This window comes from Peromyscus californicus, unplaced genomic scaffold, assembly GCF_007827085.1.
Source record: "Peromyscus californicus insignis strain IS unplaced genomic scaffold, ASM782708v3 Scaffold_4__1_contigs__length_199733344, whole genome shotgun sequence".
Lineage (NCBI taxonomy): Eukaryota > Metazoa > Chordata > Mammalia > Rodentia > Cricetidae > Peromyscus > Peromyscus californicus.
Window position 1 is genome coordinate 164,896,033 of NW_026294562.1, and position 22,051 is coordinate 164,918,083.

Below are 22,051 nucleotides of genomic sequence, written 5' to 3' on the forward strand. Positions count from 1 at the left end.
ACAGTTAAAGAAGAAATAAAAGGAAAACAGCTTGAGCAAGTTGGCAAAATCATCAAAATGACAGTAATCAATAGGCACCTTCCAGTAGTAACTGAATATTAATGGTGTCAATTCCTTAATCAAAAGACACAGATTAGGAGATTGGAATAAAAAGTAGGAAATGTATATTTATTGTACTTCATCATAAAAGATAGCTGTTACTTTACAATGAAATGATGAAAAAAGATGTTCTAGGCAAATGGAGCTACAAAACAAGCAAATGTTACTGATGTAGTCTGACCCAATCAGGCTTGAAAGTAAATCTAATGAGAAATGATGAATATCACTTCCTACTGATTAAGGGACAGTTCATTGAGATCTGTGTAATTCCACACACATCGCACCCAGTTCTATACATGAAATACTATTAGATGTAAAGCCACAGACTATAACCAGGTGTCATAGCAGTTTCACTCCCAACAATTAACCCATCATCCTAGTAGGGTGTAAACATAATTAAATGACATCACAGAGCTGTGTGGTGGTGCATGCCTTTAATTCCAGCTCTCAGGAGGCAGAGGCAGCCAGACCTCTCTGAGTTCGAGTCCAGCCTGGGCTACAGAGTGAGTTCCAGGAAAGGTTCCAAAGCTACCCAGAGAAACCCTGTCTTAAAAAAATGACATCACAGGTAAAATGGCCTTAAAAATATCTATAGAATATTGTATTAAAACGCTGCAGAGAGGGTATGGGAGTAGCCCTGGGTGTGGACAGGGATAGGTCAAAGACAGTATTGGGGTGTCACCTTCTGATGCTTTAGATCACCAGCCTTAGTCTCCAGCCAGAAGGCTAACAAGTGAGCAGAGAGGCTGTGGGTGCAGGCCTCAGTTGTGCAGGCTGAGGTGGTGGAGTCTTGGGCACTAAGCCACTTTCCCTAAGCAGCAAATGCAGTCCGGCCACAGGCAAGCTCAAGCTCAAAGGCAGAGTGGGAGATCCTTTAGACCAGCCCAGAGACCATCTCCATCTCTGTCCCTGCCTCTGCCTCCTTTTCTAGTCTTCCTGCCATGGCAGCCAACTGCATTAAGCTCTGGAGGCCAGGATGCAGTTGCTGAGGGCCACCCTAAGGCTCAAGACTCAGGGCACCAGAACCCAGCCTGTGGGCCCCACCCGACAGCTCGGACCCCAGCATCCTTGTCTGTGGGAGCCCTGCCAAGAGTCTGCAAAGCTAGGCCTGGGCAAGGCAAGGCAGGGCAGGTAGCCACAAAGGATCCTCAGCGCAAGGTGCTCCTTGCCTGGTGGCAGCAGACCCTGGCCCAGTCCCTGACCGAGGTAGAGGCCATGCTTGAAGACAGTGGGAGCACTAAGCCCAGGAAAGAGTCTGAAACTGGACAAGGAGGCAGGAGGCACCAAAGAGGAGCTGCTGCTCCAGGTGCATCTGCCCTAGGAGCAGGACCACTTCCAGAACCTGGGCTCTTCCCTGAAGAAGATGCAGCCACACCTGCTGCCCATTCTCTACCTGAAGGGTGACATCGGATTGACACAGATCCCGGTTGGCAAGGGCTGATTGTTGAGCTTGTGATGATGAAGTTGGACGATAAAGAGGTGATAACATTGGATCTGCAGGAATATCAGAAGGGGATTATTGAGGCCTTGGACAAGTGCAAGGATCTGACTAATGAAACTGTCTTTGACATTATCTTGCACAGTTGGCTCCAGTGTGAGAAAACTCAGCTGGAGGAAATAGTGAAAAAGTTGAAACAGGAGAACAGAAAGCTTCAGAAAGAGGAGATTGTTCGACTGCAAGAGTCCTGTGAAGAGATAAAGAGGTTCTGTGAGGAAGCCCATGAGAAGATCAGTGACCTCTGGGCCAGGCATCAGCAGCACCCCTTCAGAGAACTGAGGAGGCTGAAGGAAGCCATAGCCACCTTGAATACATGACATTCTCCAATCTGGGACCAAGGCCTCCTCAAAAAGGATACCACCTTATAGCTAACAACTCAGTAGTGAAGCAAATATCAACAATCCCCAGAGCATAGGATTCTCTCTCCAGTTAAGCGCTGAAGCTGTCTCCATGTCACACACAAATGTTGCTGAAGATAATGCTCTGCAGAGATGGCATGAGTCCCTCTCTCCTCCTGCTGGACATTTATTCTTCTAAAAGAAACATGTCTGCAAATGTTCTAGTTTCACAGCCTAGACTGAGGTGACCAGTCCTGATATCAGGTTACCTTTCATGTCTTTGGACAGGAAGATGTTCCACATCAAGAAGATGAACTTTCAGACATTTATCTCCTTAAGAGTGGGAAGGTTTGAGCAGAGCAAATGGCATGGCCAAGGGAGACCTGAGAGGTACATTTCCACACAGAGATTGGGATTTCACTCTTGCAGAAGTTGCACTAGGAAGGGCTTCAGAGAAGCGCTGAAGCCTATCCAGAATTGCTGGGCAACCTGGAGGATTCTGATAGTGAAAATTACTGCTTGTCATGATGGGTAATCAAGGATACTTTAGTAGACATGAGTCAAGTGAATTCAAAAGACTGAACAAAAGCCTGCAATATGTGGCCTTGGTGAGGGCTTGACATACAAAGCCCCAAAGAGCTGGGGTTACACTCAACCTTGAAAAGTCTATTATAATCCATAACTACCTTCCTACCCAGTATCCAAGGCCAGCCACAGGGTGTGCATTAGTGCCACTGAATCTTCAGCAAGGGAATACTGCTCAACTTATTTTTTTGTCTGGTTTCTGCTTGGATTTTGGTTGCTTTGGATTTTGGGTTCAGTTTGGTTTGAAGTTTTGTTGTTATTTCTTTTGTTCTTGTCATTATATGATATTTTGCTAAGGCTGTACACTTTATATAATGACTGCCATTTTAAGCCCATATTGATTAAAATGAATATTTTTAAGAATAAAAAGGAAATTTCTTAAAAAAAACACTGAAAAATAATAATTGTTCTCATCAACACATGGAACTTTCTCTAAAATAGATCATATATTAGGACACAAAGAATGTCTGAGCAAATATGGAAAAATCAAAATATTTCCTTATATTCTAGCTGACAACAATAAAATGAACACAAATAAACAAGAGAAACTCTAGAAGGTAAACAAATTAATGGACATCAAACAACTCACAACATAATTATGAATGATTTCTTGAAGATATCAAGGGTAGAAAGATTCCTACAATAAAATGAAAATTAAAACCAATGTACTTTAATCTGTGAGATGCAAATGTAAACAGTCCTAAGAGATATATTTAAATATCAACATGTCTATGTGAAGAACTCAGCCGGGCAGTGGGGTTCATGTCTTTAATCCCAGCACTCAGGAAGGAGAGGCAGGCAGATTTCTGTGAGTTTGAGGTCAGCCTGGTCTACAAAGTGAGTTTTATGATAAGCTCCAAAGCTACACAGAGAAAACCTGTCTTAGAAAAAAAAAGAAAAAAGAAAAAAAGGAGAGATTTCTAGAAATTTAGTTCATGATTCACCTTAGGGCTTTGGAAAAGGAACAAGTCAAACACCAAAATCAGGAGCTGGAAAGAAGGAACTGACATTAATGAAATTAGTGAAATGAAAACAGCTCAACAATAAAACAAACAACAGAGTCAATGAAATAGATTTGGCTCCTTCACAGTATAAAAAATATTGACAAACTCTAGATAAACTAACCAAAAGAGAGAGTGAATGCCAAAGCTAATACAGTAAGATGTGAAAATGGAGTCATTATGACAAACTCCAGTGAAATTCAGAAAATTATTAGAATTTACCTTTAGAACTTCATTCCACTAAACTGGAAAAAGGAAAACATATAAGTGAATTTCTACACAGGTTAAAATCTACTAAAATTAAACTAAGATAACATTTTAAGGGTTGGGAAGAAGGCTCAGCAGTTACAAGCATTCACTGTCCTTCTAGAGAAGCAGGGTTCAATTTCTAGTACACAAAAGACAACTCACAAGGCCTTCTGCCAGCCACTCTAGGCATCAGACACATCTGTAACAAACACAAACATACAAGAAAAATACTTCTACACATAAAATGAAATGAACCTTAAAAAGAGTCAGTAATGGTCCTGCCCCTTGCCTGCCACCTGTGGGGCAGGGGAAGGCAGAGCAAAGACCAGGGCTGGATAACTCAGCTATCACTGAGGCCCAATCTAGGGCTTTGAGTTGGGTCACCCCAACACTGACCCTATCTATGAGCTGCTGGAAAAGGTGGAAAGGACCAGTCCTGCAGAACCCTACCCACAGGATCTCCATGAGTCTGGGTAATAGTATGATATCTAAGAGGAGTCTGGATGAGGGTCCAATATTAAGGGTCTGGTAGAAGCCAGAGGCCCTGAACCTGACCAACAGCTCATTGCAATGAACATTTGCAAGTAAAGCTGTTTGGGCAAAATGATATCCTGCATGACACACCTCAGCTCCCTATGTCATTACGATGAACAAATACATGTGGACAAGTGGGAAAGATGGAGTAACAAAGTGGCGTAAGTATGTTGGAACTGGAAACACAACATGTTGGACCACTGTGAGGGAAAAATGCCATTGTTAAAGGAGCAGGTCATTGCCCAGAGGGGTCAGCAAGATGATTTGATTTTTGGTTTGTTTGGTTTTCCTTATCTTTTTAAAAATAAATTTATTTATCTATTTATTTTACGTTCCAGCCATAGTTTCTCCTCCATCCTCTCCTCCCAGTATCTCCCCATAACCTCCTGCTGTTCTCACCCTCCTAACTCCTCCCCCTCCATTTCTGTTTAAGAAAGGGCAGGTCTCCCATGATTAGCAACAAAACATGGCATATCAAGTTGCAGTAAGACTAAGCACTTCCGCATGTATTAAGCCTGTGCAAGGTGACCTAGTATGAGGAGTAGGGTCCCAGAACCAGGAAAAGATTTGGAGACAGCCCCTGTTCCCATTGGTAGGAATCCTACAGGAGCACTAAGCTACAAAACTATAACAAATACACAGAGGGCCTATGTCAGTTCTATTTAGTCACCCTGGTTTATTTGCAGTTCAGATTCTGTGAGCCTCTGTAAGGTCAGGCTGATTCTGTGAGGTTTCTTGTGGTGTTCTTGGCCCCTGTGGCTCCTATAATCCTTTCTCCTCTCTTCTGCAGGATTCTCTGAATGCCACATAATGTTTGGCTGTGGGTCTGCATCTGTTTCCATCAGTTGCCAGATGAGGCATCTCTGTTTTAGGCAGCAATCTGGTCACAGGAGATGGCTAGTTCAGACTTACATACCTGCTGTTGCTAGGAGTCAAAGGCAGAGTATTCCTTATTGATACTTTGGCAATTCACATGTGCCAAGTTTTTACATGATACTGAAATGCTCCCCCTTTCCAAGAGTCTCTTTCAGTACTCCCCGCTTCTTCCCCTCCCTCAACCTGAATGGTCATGTTCATATCCCCACCAGCCCTCAGTTTGCTCACAAAACTCTCCTATTTCCATTACACAAGGATATCTGAGTGTCCTCCACCACAGGAATCCTCCTTGTTACCTAGTCCCTCTAGGTCTGTGGATCATAGCATTATTATCTTTCATCTTACAGATGATATCAACTTATGAGTGAGTACAAACCATGATTATGTTCCTCTGCCTAGGTTACCTCACTCAGGATGTTTTTTTCTAGTTTCATCTATTTGCTTTCAAATTTCCTGGTGTCCTTGTTTTTAACAACTGAGTAATACTCCATTGTGTAAATGTGCCAGATTTTCTTTAACCATTCCTTGGTTGAGAGACATCTGTTCCCAAGTTCTGTCTATTATAAATAATGTTGCTATGGACACAGTTGAGCAAATATCTTTGATGTATGATTGAGAATCCTTTGTTATATGCCCAAGAGTGGTATAGTTGGGTCTTGGGGTAGGTTGATTCCCAGTGTTAGGAGAAACCTCCACACTGTCTTCCAAAGTGGCTATATAAGTTTGCAGTCCCATCAGCAATTGAGAAGTGTTTCCCTTACTCTACATCCTGTGCAGCATGAGCTGTTACTTGTGTTTTTGATCTTAGTCATTCTGATAGGTTAAGATGGAATCTCAGTGTCATTTTAATTTACAATTCCCTGACAGCTTAGGATGTTGAACATTTCTTTAAGTGTTTCTGAGGCATTTTGGTTTCCTCCGTTGAGAATTCTCTATTTAAATCTGCACTCCATTTTTAAATTGAATTACTAAAGTTTGTTGGTGTCTTGTGTTTTGAGTTCTTTATATATTCTAGATATTAACCCTATGTTAGATGCAGAGTTGTTGAAAATCTTTTTCCAATCTGTGGGCTGCAATTTTATCCCTATTGATGGTGTCCTTTGCTTTACAGAAGATTTCCAGTTTCAGGAGGTCCCATTTTTAATTGTTGATCTTAGTGACTGTGCTGTCAGTGTTCTATTTAGGAAATTGTCTCCTGTGACATTCTAGACTATTGCCCATTTTTCTTCTATCAGATTCAGTGTATCTGGATTTATGTTGAGGTCTTTCATGTACTTTGACTTGAGTTCTGTACAAAGTGATAACTATGAATTGATTACATTCTTCTACATCCTAACATCAAGTTGGAAGAACACTATTTGTTGAAGATGTTTTCTTTTTTCCATTGAATAATTTCAGTTTCTGATGATCAGTTGTCCATAACTGTGAGGATTTATGTCTTGGTATTTGATTCAATTACACTGATCCACCTTTCTTTTTTTATGCCTATACCATACAGTTTTCACTACTAAAGCTCTTCATTATCGTCAGGGATGACAATACCTCTGGGTGTTCTTTTATTGTAAAGGTTTGTCTTAAATACCATGCATTTTTTTGTTTTTCCATATGGAATTGAGTATAGTTCTTTCAAATTCTGTAAAAAAAATAATGTTGTAGTTTAGATGGGAATTATGTTGTATCTGTAGTTTGCTTTTGGTAAGATGACCATTTTTACTATGCTTGTCCTGTAGTTCCATGAGCACAGGAAATCTTTCTTTTTTCTAATACATGATTCAGTAAAGAACAATACTCAACTTTTCTTTCTTTAAAAAAATTCATTTTTGCGGGCGGTGGTGGCACACGCCTTTAATCCCAGCACTCGGGAGGCAGAGGCAGGCGGATCTTTGTAAGTTCGAGGCCAGCCTGGTCTACTGAGTGAGATCCAGGAAAGGCGCAAAGCTGCACAGAGAAACCCTGTCTTGAAAACCCCCCCCCCCAAAAAAATTCATTTTTAATTTTCTTTTGGCAGGGAGGTTACAAGGATAGAGGGCAGGTATGGAAGACCTGGGAAAAGAGTGGAAATGGGGTGCATGATGGTAAATTCCCAAAGAATCAATAAAAAATGGTTATACCAACACTCAGTCTTGTAACAAGCAATGAGTATGCAGAAGTCCTTAAAACACTCTCTAATTTAGAAAAATATCAGGCTCAGATGAATTTTCTCAGACCTTCAGAGAAACTGACCAAAGCTTGTTGAAGTGTTGCATGCATGAAGGAAAAGAGAGCATACCAACAAAGTACTTTTATAAAGTATCATCTTGATACAAAAAGCAGAAAAATTTTCAACAAAATAGAAAATGCAGACCAAGATCCATGATTAACATGAAACTTCTCAACAAGATACTTTCTAACCAAAATCAGAAATATACCCTAGAGTAATTAAGTGACTCAACAGGAAAAGTCATTTGCTGCCAAACCTGATGACCTAAATCCACATGATGAAAAGAAAGGACACATTCCTGTAAGTCATCCTTAGTCTCCACCTGCACACTTGGTTTCACATGTATCCACATTTTATATATATTATATATATATATAAATAAACATATTGCTTGTAACAAGCAATGAGTATGCAGAAGTCCTTAAAACACTCTCTAATTTAGAAAAATATCAGGCTCAGATGAATTTTCTCAGACCTTCAGAGAAACTGACCAAAGCTTGTTGAAGTGCTAAATAAATAATATATGTTTAAGCAACCATTTACAATCATCAAGTTGACTTTATTCTAGAGAGGCAGTGCAGGGCTGGTTCAATATAGAAATGTCAATAAATCTAAACTGAATACCATAAGTGGATTCAAGAACAGGAAACACATTTTAATCTGTGTAATTCTGTATCTGTGTAGATACAGAAAAGTTTTTATATATAAAATTTATCATTTTAAGACTAACGTCCTGAAGAATATGGAAAAGAAGAAACATATTTCAACGTAATATTTGCCATATGTGAGAAAACTATAGCTATTATTGCACTAACTAGGAGAAAATCCAATGCATTTCCAGTAAAAACTGAAAGAAAGCAAGAATGTGTGCTCCTCTACTCTTTTTCAGTGTACCAAAGTATAATCTAGAAGAAAAAGACAAAAGGAACAAACAAAAGAGATATAAGAAAAGAAATCAAAGTAGCTTCATTTTCAGAAGACACAATTCTGTCAATAAGAGAGCTGAGAGAGTTTACCAGAAAACACTTAGATCTGATAAAGGCTTTTATCAAAGTGACAGGGTACAAAGTTAACATACAAATATCAACAGCTTTCCTGTATACCAAGGACAAACAAACTTAGAAACAAATCATAGGAATAAGTCCATTCACAATTGCTTCAAAAAATACTTCAGAATATATCAAGTGTGCTGGCTTGAAAAGGATGTCCCCTATAATTTTCTGGCACTTGAATAGTTTGTTCTCTGTCTGTTGATGTTTTAGGGGTATCAGAAGGATACTGTGTTACTGAAGGAACTATGTCACTGAGTGGGATTTAAATTTTCAGAAGATTGGCACCATTTTGAGTGTTCTATGCTTCCTTTTTGCAGATCGATGTGTGAGATCTCAGGTGCTACTGCACTGCCATGCCTTTGCCTCTGGTGCCATGCTTCCTATCATAGTGATAATGAACTCTTATCTCTCTGGAGCCATTAGTCGCAACAAGCCATTCCTTCTGTAAATTGCCTAGTTAATTGTGTTTCATTAAAGCAATAGAGAAGTAACTCATGCACCAAGGTTTTAAAGTCCACTTTGAGGAAAACCTCATCACATTGAAAACAGAACCTGATGCAGACACTAGGGGATAGAAAATGTTCCCAGGATCACAGACTAGAAGAACTAATGCTATGACAATGGCCATCCTACCAATAGCAATGTCCAGATTCAACATAGTCCACATGATGATTTTATTGTCATTATCCACAAAATAATAAAAATCTTAAAAGTCATGTATAATGGATGGATGTGTACTCCTAAACGGAACATTATTCAACCCCCTCTAAGGCTCAGAGATCATTACAGAAGATGCTGTGAAAAGGAGCTGGAAAGATAATTAGAAGAGCTGGAAAATGCGGACTCGTGGACATGACAGAGCAGCTGTAGCATGATCTCAAAGCAACTGAGGCTGCCTGCAATGGGCCTGCTTGAGACTGACCCATCAATGATGCATCATGTGTTGGGAGGACACTCATGGGACACTACGGCTCTCTGCTGAAGTGCTGGATAGTGAAGGATTCTAGGTGATAAGAAGTCACTTTCTTCAGTTGTGTCCCATTGATGTGCCAATTAGGTTTCAATGGGTAGTACAAAACCCACAATCTAATCATGATTGAACCTAATGGGCAACAAATAAAGAGACATAAAGTTCTAGATGAGAACTGTAGGGAAGGGAGGTTAGGAGAAATAATAGAGTGATTAGAGAGGGTGAAGGGTTTCAATAATCAGAATGTAATTTATACAAGTTATGAAAGTTCCAAAGAATAAATTCAATAATAAGTTCATATGAAAGCAAAACCTTCCCTAGATAATCAAACCCATCATCAAAAAAACCCTAGTACCTTATTTCAATTATACTATGTAGATATAGTAATCAAAACAGCACGGCACTGATATAAAACAGGCATGTAGATTAATGGATTAGAAAAACAAGACATAAGTTCACATAACTTTCCAGGCACCTGGTTTTTGATAAACTGCCAAAAATATTCATTAGAAGAAAGATAAGATCTTTAGTAAATGATGCTTCACAAACTGGATTACTATGTGTAGAAGAATTAGTTTAGATCTTAGTCCCTCATAACACACACACACACAGACAAACACATACACAAACACACACACACACACACACACACACACACACACACACACACACACATGCATTCATCCCAATCCCAAATGGATCAAGAACCACAACAGAAGACCCAAAACTCTGAAACTGGTACAGCAAAAAATAGGAAGTCCACTTTGAAATGGAATCACAACTAAGGACTTTCAAAATGGTGCTCAGAAAATAAGGCAAATAAACAATTGCAAACTTGTGAAATTAAAAGACTTGCCCTGGTGTAGATGGGAATGGGGTATGTGCTGGGGAGAGGGTGGGGGACAGGGCGGGAGGAGGGAGGACAGGGGAATCTGTGGCTGATATGTAAAATTAAATTAAATTATAAAATAAAAAAATAAATTAAATAAAATTTAATAAAATTTTATCAACTAAATAAAATCTTGAAAAATGTGAAGATGCAGCTTACAAAATGGAAGAAAAATCTTTGCCAGCTATCTGTTCCCAGGTAATATGTTTCTAGTTATCTATGAAGAAAAAAATAAAAGCAAAACCAACCTTCATTATTATTGAAGAAATCCTGGAGCAAAACCTGGGCCATGGAACTCAACACTGTTACCAAAAAAGGAAAAAAGAAAAAAAAACATGCCTTTAAGTGCATTTTTAAAGTATTCAAGATCATTAGCTGTCTGGGAAATAGAAATAAAACTAATTAGAGAGTCCATCTTACCCCAGGCAGAATGGCTATTGTCAAGAAAACAAATGATGCTCGAACAGTTGCACAGAGAAACCCCATCTCTTAAAAAAATAAAAAACAAAAGAGAAGGAAAGAGAGACATCAAATGACAACAAATGCTTGAAGTGTGGGGCAAAGAGAAGAAAATCCAAATATAAGGGCTGAGGAAGGAGTAGATTCAGATAATGGATAAGAATGTTGAAAGAAAATATCAGACTACTATTTTTCTCTTTATAAATTTGCCATGGATTTTTGGATTGGTGTTGGAAAATTGAATGAAATATAAGTGATATTGAAAGTATAACATTTAATGTGTGCCGGGCGGTGGTGGCACACGCCTTTAATCCCAGCACTCGGGAGGCAGAGCCAGGCGGATCTCTGTGAGTTCGAGGCCAGCCTGGGCTACCAAGTGAGTTCCAGAGAGGCACAAAGCTACACAGAGAAACCCTGTCTCGAAAAACCAAAAAAAAAAACAAACATTTAATGTGAAGCTTCACAGTTTCCCTTTTGAATACCAATTCTAACTGTATATAAATTCATAAAGTTGTATAGACTTATAGTCTCATTAATTTGGTTGTATCTTGTTTTTATTTATTTACAAGTTTCTTTATAATAAAGTTCAGTTTTTAAATTATTAGAAGAAAATATGAGGAAAGAGAAACACTGGTGGTGTAGTCTACTATGTACTTAGGTACAACTATACAGGTGTTTGAACATCTGTACTCATTGCAGCTCTCTTCACAATAGCTAGGAAACAGGTTCAGTCTAGATGCCCATCAACTGAAAAATAGACAATGAAGTTGTGATATGTATACATATTTAAATTTCATTCAGCTATAAAAAAGAAATTTTGTAATTCTCAGTACAATAGATGTAACTGGAAAATATACATAATGAGGTAACACATTCACAATTAGACACACACTGCATGTTCTCTCTCACTTGAGGATCCTAGACAAATTCTTAATGTATTTAACATGAAGTGCATATAAAGTCAGGAAACTGGGAGGGGCCATTAGAAGGGGAACATGGAAAAAAAGAGACCTTAAAGAAAGAGAAATTCCAGAAAACCTCTCATATGAATATGAAGGGAGGGAATATGAGATTGAGTGGTTAACGTGAAGATGGGGTGAGAGGATGAGGGGTAAAATTAACAAAAGCAAGAATACATGAAAATGCCTTATGGAAACTCATCAGTTTGTAAGCTCATTAAAAACATTAAAAAGGATAAGTCAAGGTAATATACTGCTCCCAAAAGTCATAGGTTATTAAATTAAAACTCCATTGTTAGTGTTGGGATACCTCCTTAGTGGCTGTTGCCTTGAAAGGGCCTGAGGATCTGAATAATAAATGCAATTGTCACTGTCATCAGTGCCCCCTAAAACTAATTGGTAAGACTCTGTTTCTAAACACATCCTCATATTCTTGCCACAGTACATAAAGAAAGCAAGCTGCGAATGGGCTAAAATATACCTTCCTGCTCAATAGCTTTCATAGTATCAGAAAACGTTGTGTAGTCTGATAGTGGGGGACTCTCATCAACAGTCTTATTCAGCTGTGGACAATACTTCAACCAATCTTAAAACATATGCCCACTCCTGCAAAAATGGAAATTGTGATATGAGTTTAACCAATCATTTTCTGATTGAGAAGAGGTCAAATACGGTGCAGTCAACATGGTTGAATATCCATGATGAGGAGGGAGTTGGTCCTAGTGTTGAAACTATAATTGTTGTTCTGCTGAATGGACTTGATGTGCACATCAAATTATCTTCTAAGTAGCTATGTTTATGCTTATATATCACTACTGTCAGCTTGATAAAAGAAGTCTCTTAGTGTAGTAAGCAGTGGTAGTTTTGGAGACTCAAATATAGCCAAAATGCTGAGAATATGTGCCTTTTCCAGTCCTCACTCCAAATGAGATTACCTAATCCCCTCATATAGCCTTAACAAACATGGAGGAAGAAGATATGGAAATCATGTAAAGCTTAAAGATGGTGTAGAATGATGTGGATTATTGTCTTCTAGACATGACGTGGACATAGCACTCTTTAACACATAGACATGCACAAGACTGGACCCTAAAATACAAGAAACCACCCCTTTCCTGGAACTTTTTAAGCATTTAAAAGAAGTTAGGGGGAAAACTTATGAGATCCCCTCCTTCCAGGATCTATAGGCAGATAGTGGTTGCTGGTGGAGGGAGAGGTATTTTTTTCAATACCTGAGCCATTGGTATGTTATCCATGTTCCTGTAAATCACTCCTTCCCTGTGATCCAATAAGCAACCCAAATGGACCCTACTGGGTCTTAAACACACACATGAAGAAAAGGATCATGGAATTAGAAAACAGAGTTAGATAGAAAGAGGAAAATGATCAGCAAGAGTAGGAACAGGAAAAGAGAGTTTAGTTTGCCATTAATTTGTTCAAAATACCCGCACACATGTATGAAAATATCATAATGAAAGCATTTATTCTATATAACTTGCATATCTCAATAAACATTAAACTAAATATGAAATGTAAAGAATCCATGCTTATGAAAATATTTTTGAGACAAAGAAGGAAATAGCATTTAGAATATTTGGAAAGATTCATCTTAACCAAATGGTGGAAAGTCAGGCTAATATATGGGAAGCCAATGGGGAAAAAAGGCTAAGAGAATCCACAAATGAGAAGTCTGTTAGAAAGAAAAGCACATTTGTTATTTTTATGTTGCTGTGAAAAAACATCATGAACAAAGGCAAGTGATGTAAACAAAGACAGCTTGATTTTGGTTTATTACTCCAGAGGAATAAGAATAAATGATGGGAGAAAGGAGGCAATGGCAACAAGTTTCAAGTAGGGCTATAGCAGCAGGAAGCTGAGAGGTCATCTCAACTACAAGCTGGAAACAGAGACAAGGAACTGGAAGTGACTTAAGAACTTAACATTTTGATGTGGATCTAGGGGAACACTCCTCTACTGCTAGTGGTAGTGCAAACTTGTACAGTCACTTTGGAAATCAATAAGGACGTTTCTCAGAAAAACATGCTACAATCCACTGCCCCATAGAGACTAGGTAACAAGGATGGCCTAAAGGGGATGGCGATGTACGATGTCCCTGGGAAGGGAAAATAGAAGAGATCTCCTTTGTTGACTTGGAATGGGAACATAGTAGATTAGTTTGGGGACATGGTTGGAGTGGGAGAGAAATGAAAGAGACATCTTGATGGTGGGCGTTTGGGGTCCTAGTAGATACCTGATAAGAGAAACTCCCATGAATGCACAAGGGTGACTCAAGCTAAGACTATTAGCAACAGTGGATAGGTAGCCTGAACTGGCCATCTCCTGTAATCAGGTTGGTAACTACCCACATTGTCATTTGAGAGCCTTCATCCAGTGACTAAAGGAAACAGATAGAGAGCCCCACAGGCAAGCATTGGGCCTAGCTCAGGGAATCCTGTTGAAGAGGCAGAGGAAGGATTGGATGAGCCAGGTGGGTCACGGTCATCACAAGGGTACCCACAGAAACAAATGACATGTACTCATAGGAGCTCACAGACTTTGGACTGACATCTAAAAATCCTGCCTGGAACTGACCTAGGGCCTCTACACATGTATGACAGTTGTGTAGCTTGATCTGCTTGTGAGACTCCTAGTGATGGAAGCAGTACCCATCCCTATTTCTTTGACTGACTTTTAGGAACCTATTCCTCATAGTGGGTTGCCTTGTCCAGCCTTAATACAAGTAGCAGAGTTTAGCCCTACCTGAACTTGACCCTCATGCTGAGGCCTGCCCCTTTCTAAAGAGAAACAGAGGAGGAGTAGATTGGGGGGTGGGGTGGAAAAGATGGTGGGGAGAGGGCATTGGAGGAAAGGAGGGAGGGGAAACTGGTCAAGATAAAGAACAAATGAATAAATTTAATTAAAAAAGACTTTAAAACTTCTCAAAGCCCACATTCAGTGATGGACCTCCTCCAAGGTTGTGCCTCATAAATCTTCTGAAATAGTGTCATCAAGTGGGAAGCAAGTGTTCAAATGTCAAGGTCTATTTGAGGCATTTCTTATTCAATACCACCAATTATAACACCTACCTTAGTACTAGAAAGACCAGTTACTCCAAATGTTGCCAGGATGGTGTGTTATGGGGCAAGCTGTGGCTGTGCCCTGTTATTCAGTGGTGCGTGAAAACAGGAAGACTTCACAATTAGGTTCAAAATGGTGATGAGAGGTGGGACCAACAACTGATTGAATATAGAGAGATAAGATGGAGCCAAGTGAAGACTACAGAATATACTAAAGGCTAGGGACATGAAAAAGTTAGATAAAACATAATCTTGTGGGTGTGAGCCCCAGCATTAAGTTGAGCGACATAGTAGTAGATGCTTTTAGTACTAGAACTCAAGAAGTAGATGCAGGAGGAGCAGAGCCTCAACATTGTCCCTGGCTATATAAGAGTTCAAGAGCAACCTGAGCTATATCTCACCTTTTCATTAAAAATGTCTCTGAGCCTCCCCCAAGTCCCATATTTAATATGACACTCACCATTTCCTTTGAGGAACCATTCAAAATAAGTTGTCATTGACTCTGGATTCCTAACAAATTTTGTCTTACTCCAGAAAAAATAACCAGACACAAGAACATCTCTGGGATTTCTGATGATGTAGATCACCTTAAAAAGAAAAATATGTACATGAAGGTCAACATAGTAATTCCAAACCTTTTAACTGGCACAATTTATATGAAATGTCAATCAGATCTCCATGAGGTTTCTAAAAATATTAATTATTTTATTTGGACAAAATATTTACATAAGTGCAAAGTATCTATAGTCAGAATTCTCTTTTATAATTTTATTTAGTTTACAAACATGTAACAGCAAACTTACTCAGGTCACTAATTCTGTAAAAAAACAAAGCAGCAATAACAAAATTCCAAGACTGATTTTGTAGTTTTAAAGATCAATGTCTTACAGTGTGAAAAAAAATCCATCAACTTTGAAAGAACATCTTATATACTCAGAGATGAATACTGTGATAAATCTATCTGCAATATGAGAAACTAATTGTTTTCCATAACTTTAACTACCAAACATAACTTTCAAAACAATCATGGTGCAGAGCTCAAAGCCAGTGGGTCATTGCACAATAGTGAACACAAAGACCTCCAGACAACTCAGATATGCAAAGAGTTGGAGAAATAGACTTTCCCTGGGAAAAGCATAACAATTGGTTATGCAATTCCAAATGCTCAGCCCTGAAAACATGCATACAATAACATTGTATAGACTGAGCAGGTAGTATTTAAATATTGAGAAATACGTAGATACATATACAGATGTAACAACAATTAATGAAAAAAGAGACTACAAATTTGAAAGAGAGAAAGGAGGAAAGCTTGCAGGGAGGAAGGAGGAATGATGTATTATATGTAATTATATTATAATCACAAACAATAAAAGAAACAAATAAAAATAAATAATATTTTTAATAAAAGGAAATTTATATTTTGTGTCAATTCTCTTTGTGACATTATTCTAGAATTCAACTTTTTTGACCTCAACTTTCCCAGCTAAGTATGTGTCAAATCTCGATAATGCACAGGCATATAAGTAAATGATCACAACTTCTCTACGATATTTTCAAGAGAGGAAATTTTTCTAAGTTTGTCTTTGTAGTTTAAGCATAAAATATTTTCAGCTCCATGGTGCAGGGCCTTCCAAAAAAGCTTTCTTACTAACAAGAAACTATGGTTGTTCAGAACCTGGATATTTCTGATCCCTTCTAGAGATCCTTTATCAGTGATGTGGGTGATTTCTGTGGCTATTGATTTCAGTGGACAGCTAGATACAGCAACACAGTGGGTACAGATGAGCCATGACTGCTGAACCATCTCCATGATTAGAGCACTGATGCCTGGTCAGGCTGCTTCCTCTATGAACAACTCTGTCTGGGGTGATTCACACACTGCTCATGGGATATATGTAGAATCAAGATTAGCTAATTGACTTTGATGACAGCAAAACAGTAATACGCACTGTACAGTAGAGTTTGCTCTCTGCTTGACCTGAATGTGTAGTTCCTGAATGCTCTAGTTGATATTTCACATTCTCTCATTTATCTGCCCAGGATAACTGTGAGGTATTTGACATTCTGGTACTCTGATGTAGTCTGAGGTGGAGACACATCTGCACCACTTAGTGCATGAGAATCTCATGTTCCCACCCACAACCTACACAGTCTGAGTGCATTTCAGCCAGAACCCCAGGGCCCATCAAGGTAGATGAAGTTCAAAGAGCATTTGGTCAAAGATTTCTCAACCACTGGACACTGACCTTGGCCTTGGAACTGAAGAAAGACTTGGGGAAAAGATGGAAGGGAAGGTGGGAGGTGATAAGGCGTGGTCCTTCCTTCTTGATTAATTTTTGATATCCTCTTTGAGTCTCTATCCACGGTGAGCGGTGCCAGAGAGGTACAGATTGGATCCAACTGGGATCCCCCTTGGACTGAATCAAGGAGACTATCTCAATCAGCCAGTGAGTTCCTGAAGAAGGAAACATAATGGTCACTCATTTCAGTAGTACTTATAAAAAAAAGCCTCAAGAAGAAAATTGTGCGCCTGTACAATTTACAGGGCAGCTGTTTGCAAGCACACAGACCTGTGGAGTTCACAATGTCCACATGCTGTAAGTACAAAGTATATTCATCCAGCACATTGCCAATGCTTCCCATGGAGAAACGGAGACTTTGCTCAATTAATTCCAACTAAATCCCCTGAAGTCCTGGGCCATCATCATTCTACATTCTGGTGCTGTGAGTTCGACTTTCCCAGATACTTCACAGGGATGTAATTGTGGACTCTGTCCTTGAGACTAGCTCCTTTCTTTTAATGCAAAGCAATTGAGATGCATCCATGCTGCAGTATGTGTATGAGTACTGCTTCTCTTTAGGTGAATAAATCCCCTTCTGTCTATTTACCACACACACTTGTATTTATGTTTACATGTTCACTTGTCCTTGGATATTTCTCTAGCTTTCTTCTCTGGGCCATTGTATGAATCTTCTTCATGCATTCCACCGCCCTTGGCTTTTCCGTGTTCTTTCAATGTCAATGTCAGCAACCTAAAACTTACCTGTGTTCAGTGTTTCTGCCACCCAGCAAGCAACCCTCCCCAAAGCCCATGATGCTTCTTTTTGGTTCCTTGAGTTTTGAGACTGTTTTCACTTCCTGGACAAGGTCCATGGTAATTCTTCTTCTACCTGACATTGTCCTCTCCTCCATGTATTCTTACATCCATGCCTTTATACTTTGGTGCTATTTCTTCTGTTTATTTTCATCATTTCCCTCTTCCACTCTCCTCCACATAGAGACAGAACAATGCCAGAGTCTGCCTTAGAATCCACTGGCATTTAAGCTCACATGGCTTAAATGACCCTCTGCCCATACAGACCAGGCTGGAGTTCTTTCTCTGAGTGCAAATTCACTCACACACAGCAATCCATGCCCACAAAACATTTTTAAACATCAGATATATAGAGCACTCTACTTATTGCCCTAACTCATGAGGATTGAAGCCCTATTCTTACTCATACACTTCAGGATCATCCTCACTATCAGTCCTTACCTGATTTAGGGTAAGTCACTATGACTGTGTCTTTATCTCTCATCACAAATTTGTCACGAGTTTCTTCAATTATTTCTTTTTCAAACCCTACAGTAGGGAAAGGTATCCCTTCAAACCAAAGGTAGTCTAACATGGCAAAGAGCTCTTTGTGGGTGCTGTTAGATTACACCTTTAGCCACCTCTTCAGCTTCTAGCAAATGCTGAGACATAGTATTTATAGTGAACCACAGTTCATTATAAAACTAGCTACTGAAGGGAAGAAATACTGCAACAACCAGTCAAGGGTTGTGTGTTAAGCAATTGTGAGCTCATTCACAGATCATTCTGCAGCATCTCTGAGCCTGAGTTCATGACCCCAAACAAGAAACTCAATAACAAGTACTAGGACATAGAAATGGGGCTTAATTTAAAGTGTTTTCTAATATAATTCAGCTTTCAGAATGGTTTTAAATGTGCATAAAAGTGACAGAGATCATACTAAATGTTACCACATGCAATTCTTTTTTAAAAAAGTAGTGGTTGTTTATGAGAAACTCAATTCTTTAGCTGTGCTCTATGGCTCTCACCCACACTCTCCCCCTCCAGTACCTCACTCCCTTCCCATATTTATGATCTCTTCTTTAATTTTCAGTTTATGTATATGTACATGTATATGATCACATGTACATATAACCTACTGAGTCCAATTAGTTGTGTTTGTATGTGAATGTATTCCGAGCTGAGCACTTGTAATTGGAAAACCAATATGGGATTTCCCAACTTAGGATATCTTGCCAGTCAAGTTATTGTTGTGGTTCACAGATAACACACTTGGATAAGCGGAGTGATTGCTCTTCTCCCTGGGCAGCTTTTCACTTTATGAAAGCCACTTCTATGGAAGTTTAAAATACACATATTGATTTGACTCAGCAGCTTTTACAATCAAATGTCTTTCTGCAGTTAAAAATCTGAAAGACAACACAATCCAGATTCTCTGTGTAATATTCATTTTTATGTGGCTTATTTTTATATTACTTTTACTGTCTCTTTAAAGACTTCATTTTTAAAAACTATTTCTTTATATAACTGTCTATATTCCTTTTCCTCTCTCTTTCACGCCTACACACATTTTTACACATACTGTAAACCATTTAGAGGTTTATTTAATCTGCATCTAATTTATTGTAAATCTGTTGCTTTAATTTGTAGAATGACTAGGACTGAAATGGAAGCTTTGGATGCTATTATCAGAAAGCAGTGCAAGAAACCAGGAGTGACTTAAGAATTTAATCCTTTGATGTGGATCAAGGGGAACACTCCTCCACTGCTAGTGGTAGTGCAAACTTGTACAGCCACTTTGGAAATCATTATGGAGGTTTCTCAGAAAACTGAGAATCAATGTACCTCAAGACTCAGCAATACCACTCTTAGGCATATACCCAAAGGATACTCAATATTTCCACAAGAAGAATTCTCAACTATGTTTGTAGCAATGTTTTTCATAATAGTCAGAACATAGAAACAACCTAGGGGCTTCTCAACTATGCAATGGATAAAAAAATGTGGTACATTTTCACAATGGAATATTCAACTGTTGAAAACAATTTTTGTCTGAATTTGTCAAATGTTACTGGACTGAACATTGTTATATATTAATGGAGTTTTTTGCGTGAATCTGTCAAATGTTAATGGACTAGACATTGATAATGTAATCTTGACTGTGTATATTGTATATACTTACTGGATATAATTTTTCTTGTATTAGTTATAAGCTTTTTTAAATTTTAGACAAAACTGGGGAAATGTGGTATTGTGTTCCCCAAAATATTGTGCACCCTAATAAACTTATCCTGGCATCAGGAAATTTGAAGGCAAATGGATGGAACTAGAAAAAAAATCATCCTAACTGATATAACCCAGACCCACAAAGACAAAGATGGTATGTATTCACTCATAAGTGGATATTAGCTGTAAGTAAATGATAGCCTTGCTACAATCCACAGCCACATAAAGGGTAGGAAACAAGGATAGTCCAAAGGGAATGGGGATGCATGGATGTCCCTAGAAAGGGAAAATATAAGAGATTTCCTGGGTTCATGGTGGCATGTGAGAATGGGACCATAACAGATTAGGTTGAGGCCATGCACCGTGTGGGAGGGTAATGAAAGAGCCATCTTGATGGGGCATTATGAGGTCTGGTAGAAATCTAGTGCAAAAGAAACTCCCATGAATCTGCAAGTGTGACTAAATCTAAGACTATTAGGAATAGTGGATAGGTAGCCTGAAGTGCACATCTCCTTTAATCAGGTTGATAACTACCCACATGGTCATCAGAGAGCCTTCATCCAGTGACTGAAGGAAACAGATATAGAGAACCACAGCCAATTACTGGGACTACCTCAGGAAATCTTGTTGAAGAAAGTGTGGAAGGATTAGCTGAGCCAGGTGGATGAAGATCATCACAAGTATACCCACAGAGAGAACATACATGGGATCGTAGGATCTCAGAGACTCTAGACTGAGAGCTAGTGAGCCTGCTTGGGACCAGCCTAGGCCCTCTAAACATGTGTGACAATTGTGTAGCTTGACCTGCTTATGGGACTCCTAGAGGTGAAAGCACAGCTCATCTCTGATGATTTGGTTGAATTTTAGGAACCTATTCCTCATAGTGGGTTGCCTTACTGAGCCTTAACACAAGGGGAGGAGCTTAACCCTACCTCAACTTTATATTTCTTGCTTTGTAGACACCCATGCTGAGGCTTGCCCCTTTCTGAACAGAAACAGAGGAGGAGTGGATTGGGTGGTGGGGTGGGGAGAGAGGTAGGAGGAGGGAAAGGGAAGAAAGGAGGGAGGGAAAACTGGTCAGGATATAAAATAAATTAATAAAAACAATTAAAAAAGAATTTGAAAACTTACAAAGCCCACACTCAATGATGTACTTGTGGTACACCTTCTGACAGTTTCCCCTCCTCCATATATTCTAACATCCATGCCTTTTTCTCTTGATGCTCTTTCTTCTGTTTATTTTCATTTTTTCCGTCCACTCTCCTCTACACAGAGAAGGAACAATGCCAGAGTCTGCTTTAGTATTGACTGACATTGCTCTCATGGCTTAACCGACTCTTTCCCCACACAAAGCAGGCTAGAGGTCTTTCTCTGAGTGAAAGTGCAATCACACACAGCTCTCCGTGCCCCAAAAGCATTTTAAACATCAGATATATAGAGCACTCCACTCATCACCCAAAAACTGAGGATCAAAGCCCTAGCCTTCCTCATATACTTCAGGATCATTCTCACTCACAGTCCTTACCTGATTTGGGGTAAGACAATATGACTGTGTCTTCATCTCTGATCACAAACTTATCACGAGTTTCTTCAATTAATTCTTTTTCAACCTCTATGCCAGGTAAAGGTATTCCTTCAAACCAAAGGTAGTCTGCCATGGCAAAGAGATTTTTGTGGATTCTGTTAGGATTGCAGCTTTAGCAACCCCTTCAGCATGTAGAAAATCTTGAGAGTTAAAATTTACAGTGCAGACAAAAGAAATCATTAACCACAAAGTTCATTAGAAAACTAGCTACTTACAGGAAAAATAGATATTGGAACAAGTAGTCAAAGGTTGTTGTGTTAAGCAATTATGAGTTCATTCAGATATCATTCTATAGCATTTGTGAGCCTGACTTCATGGCCGCAAACAATATACAAGTAATCAGACATAGAAATGGGGCTTAATTTTAAATGTTTTCT

The 22,051-nt window shown here is 39.1% G+C and overlaps 1 protein-coding gene across 2 annotated transcripts in view; it reads right to left on the reverse strand.

The window, feature by feature from the left end:
• LOC128094560 (sulfotransferase 2A1-like) overlaps window positions 1-21,747 on the reverse strand; it is a 40,606-nt gene extending 18,859 nt beyond the window's left edge. The window contains exons 1-3 of one of the 2 annotated variants that reach the window (XM_052712990.1): window positions 21,615-21,747; window positions 17,036-17,244; window positions 15,247-15,373 (exon numbers count right to left, since the gene is read on the reverse strand). In XM_052712990.1, coding sequence (XP_052568950.1) covers window positions 15,247-15,373; window positions 17,036-17,244; window positions 21,615-21,747 — 469 coding nt within the window. Of the gene's footprint in view, window positions 1-15,246; window positions 15,374-17,035; window positions 17,245-18,325; window positions 18,459-21,614 lie in introns of those variants that run through there. The other variant, XM_052712988.1, reaches the window with a different exon arrangement.
• Window positions 21,748-22,051: the final 304 nt, after the last annotated feature.